The sequence below is a fragment of the Octopus bimaculoides genome, chromosome 3 (genome assembly GCF_001194135.2).
Source record: "Octopus bimaculoides isolate UCB-OBI-ISO-001 chromosome 3, ASM119413v2, whole genome shotgun sequence".
Lineage (NCBI taxonomy): Eukaryota > Metazoa > Mollusca > Cephalopoda > Octopoda > Octopodidae > Octopus > Octopus bimaculoides.
Genome location: NC_068983.1, coordinates 28,012,443 through 28,019,147, shown reverse-complemented (window position 1 = coordinate 28,019,147; position 6,705 = coordinate 28,012,443). Strand labels below are relative to the sequence as shown.

At 34.0% G+C, this 6,705-nt stretch overlaps 1 protein-coding gene across 3 annotated transcripts in view; it reads left to right on the top strand.

Annotated features, from left to right (window-relative positions):
* Nucleotides 1-6,478, top strand: part of LOC106876727 (uncharacterized) — a 1,061,911-nt gene extending 1,055,433 nt beyond the window's left edge. For all 3 annotated transcript variants that reach the window (XM_052966107.1, XM_052966109.1, XM_052966108.1), the window contains 2 exons: nt 462-1,889; nt 4,181-6,478. In XM_052966107.1, the coding sequence (XP_052822067.1) occupies nt 462-1,889; nt 4,181-5,068 (2,316 nt within the window). In that variant the 3' untranslated portion in view covers nt 5,069-6,478. The remainder of the gene's footprint in view (nt 1-461; nt 1,890-4,180) is intronic.
* Nucleotides 6,479-6,705: the final 227 nt, after the last annotated feature.

The following is a 6,705-nucleotide window of genomic DNA, read 5'->3' as shown; positions in this document are numbered from 1 at the left end:
CTTATGTTTATGAAGGGGAGATAAGCACCTCCACCTTGTAAACGTAAGGACACAGGAAATGTGTCAAGGCTGACAGGAAGCGGTCCTGCTTCCTAGGGCTACATAGCAGTAGTTTGATTCCCTTATTGGGACTGTCACGTTAAGTTGACAGTATACAACTACTTTATCGTATCATCATCATCATCGTCATCATCGTTTAACGTCTGCTTTCCATGCTACTGCTGCTTAAATCTCTCTGTGAGATTTAGAAATGGTTCATTTCTAACTTTGTATTTATTTTTTGTTTCACATTAAAACAAAGAAATGGTTAAATACATGCATTTCAGCAGACATAACATATCCATACACACCTGCACACATGTGGATAAAACAAAAAATTATATGAGAACATGACTAATGGTTACATTGTTGAAATTTCTTTGTAGTTAATATTTTTACCATTTTATTTTTTTCTCTAATAGGCTACTGCCGAAGCAAGGACTCCCAGTTGGAGTGGTTGGTCAGGGGATGGCAGCTACTCCGACACAAGTCAGGGTGGCCATGACAGCGGCAACTTATCTGTAGAAGAGGACATTTCTTTGCTAGTGATACCACCACCACCTTTATCATCATCTTCATCTTCATCAGAATCATGTAATCGGCTAGAAAAACCTCAATCAACATCTTCTGCAGCATTATCTCCATCACCCATATTAACCAGATTCCGAAAATCTTCTTCATATATGAAGGCAAATTCCATTGATTTGCTTTTCGAGGAAACAGAAGATGACCAAAGTATTCAGAAATTTGGTTCCAAAGAATCCGTTGAAAGTCAATCACTTGTAGCTTTATTATCAGAAGATGACAGCAAACAGGATTCAAAAGGTTATAACAGAGATAATATCCAGTCCCCTACCTCAGTCTCAGAAAAACTAAAAACTCTTCTTCATTTGATACCCCCAACCAATGTTCAACGATCTCAAACATTCACAAAAGCTTCAACACTTCCAGACTCAGGGCTAACCTCTTCTAAAACTAATTCTCCCATGATGCAAAGTTATTCAGAATCTGCATCACTACAGAGCTTGCTGAGAAACAGTTGTAGTGATATTGAAAGTTTGCAAGATACCACACTAGACGATAATGGTTGTTATCAAACACCTATCAAGGAAAATGATGATGGTGATGCTATGCAGAAACTTAAAGGCAAAGAAGGATCAAATTTTAGCTGTGATAAAAGTATGGACAATTTTATTCCAAAACATCACAAAGCATCTCATATTTCTGACACCTCTCAATCGAGGGGTCACAGTGACATAGTGATGTTGAAAAATGGTGACTATAGTGATGACATGGAAAAAAAGGTTGATTCAAATTTTAATTCTCAATGTGATAATAAAGCATTCCATGAATCAAAAACACAAACTTTATTTAGAGAGTTGTCTTTGAATGGAAGCAGGTCTCCATTCCTTGAAGATAATGTATCTGCTCAGTATCTTACTAAATCGAGATCGTTAGACTTTGCTCAAGCATCTGATGACATTCAATGTACCCAAGTGTGCAGCAGTAGCGAAACATTCACTGCTCTCAAAACAAAACTACAAGCCTACCGTGACTTCCTCCTCAAAAGGAAATCAAGATCTGGTACTTGTAAAAATAAAGATTTGCATCGATCCAATTCTTTAACGCTCTTTAGACAGGACTCTGATACCTGCTGGAAAAGAACTTCTAGTCTTGAAAATAAACATTTAAATACAATAGGAAAAGGTAAAAGTGCTTCCATTTCTTCATCTGATAGCTCTGATAAAAGCAAAGCTCTATCTGAAGCTATTCATAAGCAATCTCTGATGATGCAAGGTATTTCTTCACAATCAAACTCAGTCCTTCGTCCAAGGACAACATTAAATAAGGTAAGCTTTTAACAAATATATTTCACTTTATGTAAATTAATTTTATTATTCCTTTATTAAATGTAGAATAAAGGTGTGAGGCCGAGTGGTTAGTGTTGCATTGACAATCATAAGAATGTAGTTTCAATTTCCACATACACATCTATATGCGGATAGATTTCGACACACATACACATCTATACGTGGATAGATTTCAACACACACACACACACATTTACACACTGATAGATTTCGACATGCACACACACACACACACACACACACACATCTATATACAGATAGCTTTCGACACACACACACACATCTATACGCGGATAGATTTCGACACACACACACATCTGTATGTGAATAGATTTTGACATACATATCTATACGCAGATAGATTATGACATACACATTTATACATACATATATTTATATATATATGCATACCTATACATAGCTATATTTATATACACATGCATATCTATACATACATATGTTTATATACACATGCATATCTATACATACATTTATATACACATGCATATCTATACATATATTTATATATACATGCATATCTGTGTGGAGATGCAATGGCCCAGTGGTTTGGGCAGTGGATTTGAGGTCGTAGGATCACAGTTTCGATTCCCAGACCGGGTGTTATGAGTGTTTATTGAGCAAAAACACCTAAAGCTCCAGGAGGCTCTGGGAGGGCATGGTGGCGAACCCTACTGTACTCTTTCACCACAACTTTCTCTCACTCTTTCTTCCTGTTTCTGTTGTGCCTGTAATTCAAAGGGGCAGCTTTGTCACACTCTGTGTCACGCTGAATTTCCCTGAGAACTTTGTTAAGGGTACATGTGTCTGTGGAGTGCTCAACCACTTGCATGTTAATTTCATGAGCAGTCTGTTCTGTTGATCAGATCAACTGGAACCCTCATTATCGTAACTGACGGAGTGCCACATATCTGTACATACATATATTTCTACATACCTATGTATCTATACACATATATTTATACATACCTACATATCTGTACATACATATATTTATACATACCTACATATCTATACATACATATATTTATACATACCTACATATCTATACATACATATGTTTACACACACACACACACACACTGCCAGGCAGCGGTTCTCCTGACTTCTGGTCTTAACTAATTGCGCCTGTTAATGTGTACATGTTTTGTCTTGGTGTAAAAGATACACTACAGCAAATATTCTGCTCAATACCACAGATTCGCTTGTCAGTTGCTTGACCTTCACCAGTTGAGTATATCCCTTTGTGGCTGATGATATGTACACCTCTGATCATGTGCAAGAATAGTGAGGGAGCATCATAGCCATATGTTGAAAGGGTGTTTTGTTCATCATCCTTAAATAACCCTTATTCAGTGACCTTTTGAGTGGGATCATCATCATGATCATCATTGTTTAACGTCTGCTTTCCAAGCTAGCATGGGTTGGACGATTTGACTGAGGACTGTAGCCATCTGGTTCACTAGTCCTCAGTCAAATCGTCCAACCCATGCTAGCTTGGAAAGCAGACGTTAAACGATGATGATGATGATGATGATCCCACTCAAAAGGTCACTGAATAAGGGTTATTTAAGGATGATAAACAAAACACCCTTTCAACATATGGCTATGATGCTCCATCACTATTCTTTCACATGATCAGAGGTGTACAAAGAGGTGGGATGGGCTACAAAATTCTAATTGGGCCACTCCTGCAGGGTCATAAAATGAAGTCACCATGCTGTGCATGTATAGTTGTGATGCTAATAATTCTGTGATAATGTTGCACCTCAGATTGATTTTATAAGCAAAGTATTTTATTTTCACTTCTGACTTCATCTTTCACTTTGAAATTATTTAAAATTTACAACATATCAGACAGACAGACACACATACAAGCTCTCAGTCTCTCTCTTTCTCTCATCATACTCACATACACAAATAAAAAGTTAGCTATAAGTTTTCAACCACTGTATACATATAATATATATATATTCTTTTTATACACAAATACATAACTATATCACAGCAAGAGAGAACAGTACATGATTAATCTCTTATATAACTATAATATGGATAAGTCTAACTCAAACTATATTGTACTGAATTATAAACTATTCTCTTCAGTCACTTTTATCATTGATATGAAATCCACTAGCAAAACTCTCTTCTCTTAATTAAACTGAAATTCTTTGGAAATTTAATTCCTTACAAACATATCATACTCTTCTCCATATATTGCATTAATATTTCATTATTTTCTTCTTTTCCAGCAATCTCAAAACCAAAAGTCAGCAACTTGCAAACCAGGCCCTTTAAAAGCCCTACAGCATGTTTTGGGAACACCTCCAAAACCATCAATTCCAAAGGAAACAAACTCAGCAACAAATGCTTCTTCTAATAAATTTGAAGCAAATTGTAAACATTTTTCAGACAATCCTATCTGTTCTATACATATGTGGCAACCAATTGTGTGCGGCAATCAGGCTTTAGAGGATCCATCACGAATAAACCATTATGCTACTTTTAAACATATATGGGATTCTTTTAGAATTCAGAATTTTGAAAGTGGAACTCATTTCCAAACTGGATCTGATTGTTCTTCATTAGAAAACATTCCAAAAAATAGATTTTCAGAATCAAAGTCTGAGTTACTGAGTCGAGTTTATAGTGGAGAAGAGAGTTTGTCATTGGCATCAAAAGATATTGAAACTCTTGTAAAAGACATGCAAGTGGATTTAGAAAACTTTAAAGAACTACAAAATATTGAAGATGAAAATTATTTTGAGGAATCTCGAACAAAACTCTATCTCCAAACCAAACAATTTATTAACCATACAAAATTTTTTCTAATAAATGCAGCCCTCACGAAAGAAAAGCTGCAAAACAGCTTGAGTACATGCATGCATTCTGTCACAAAAGTGTTCTTTTTTGCTTATGAGACTATGATAACTTTGAATTCAGTGCAGAAATCTCAACATCTTGGAACAGAACTATGTATTCTTGCACAATCTTTCAAAGACACTCTTCAAGCAGTATTTACTGCTGCTGGGAAACCAAACACAGACCCACATGTGCAGCTTCTAATGAGGCAAGCCTTATGTATGGCATCTTTACTACGCACATTTTTGACGACTGTTAAGTCTTTGGAATATCCCTGATGTACCAGCTCAATAGAGACATTTGTTGATTACTTTAAAGAAGACATACATTTCAGAGAAATTATCCCAACCATGAAAATTATATTGTAATGTATATGTTTGGATAAACAAATGAGAGAAAAGTATTTAATTCATGTAGTAGAGTTTATTAATTTATTTGAAGCTAATGATTCACCATCATTGCTCAGAGTTTTCTCTTCACAGGTGATCTTTTAGGTGATAAAATGAAATAATTTTGTTGCCTTAAGGATCACAAATTGTGAAAAGCATAGTACCAGCAGTGTGAATCATCATCTTCAAGCATATAAAGTAAGAATGCTGGAGAGCAGATATAAACAAAGTACCTTGTGGTACTGTATTTAGTAACATCCTTGATCATGCTGAGTTCAGATCTCATCTGGATTGACTTTGCCTTTCATCCCTTTGAGGGTCAATAAAATGAAAACTAGTCATGTACTGGAATCAATTCAATCAATCTGTGGTCTTGTGCCAATGTAAGAAATCAATCAATTTTATATATGAAATAACAAACGAATGTGAACTTGTCAAGTGTCTTATCTTCATTACAGAAATATCTGGTAACAGAAATTATGAGTGCAAATCAAAGTAAATTGCACTTTGAAGCATAAGATATCTAATTTGAAATCTGAAAATAATTACAAGAAGTATAATTCCATGTAGAATGTAAAGAAATAATAATCTGCTTTACACCATTTTCAACTGCTCATTACCACAATTTAACTATAACAGCCTGTGTTTAATTATGTTTAATTAATATCATTTGCAGATTAGAAATTACAGAATAGAATTTAGTCTCTGTAGTGAATTTTAAAACATTCCTTAAATCTAATCTTTATATTATTAATTGATGGTAAAATCATAATAGTTTAAAATTACTGAAGTATTTCAAAATATGCTATAAGCAGCAAAATTTATTTCCTGGGTTGAGGAATAATAGGGTGGCTTCAATGAAGTTTTTAAACTCGAGACAAAATGGTAAAATTTTCTGTAGTTGGAAGAGGCTATTAAGATGAAGAATGATGCAAAAAAATTATCCTTAATCAGCTGTTTTTCATGACAAAATAGAAATGGAGGAAACATTTTTTCCCTGAAATATTTTATTATTATTTTTATATACTAATTCTGAACTAATATGGACTTCTCGAATGTGATAATATCTTTGAAGGCCTTTTCAAACATTTGTCACAGTTTGTTTGTTATCTTTTGTGTCATTTAGATTTTTAAGAAATATGATTTTGTTAAAAAAAAATACAATTGTTGAATAGAGACGATGCTTTTGTTTTTTAAACATTTTGTTTGTTGGACATACTCTATGTCAAGTATTGTATCCTCATTGTTGTTAATATTATTAATAATCATTTAATAAAATGATCTGGTTAATTTTCAAAATGAAAAGATCACTTTTGAGTTAATACACCTTTTACATTTCTTTCTTATTTCAGATTAAAACCTCACCTAAATTACGCAAAATATTTTGGAACATTCATTAACAACTCTGTTTAGATGTATCAGAGAATTTTCCAATAACAGTAGAGAAAAAAAATATTCACCATGATCGTTAAAGATTTTCAATATTCACTAATTTTAGAGTGAAGAATTTGCAGAATCATTAGATC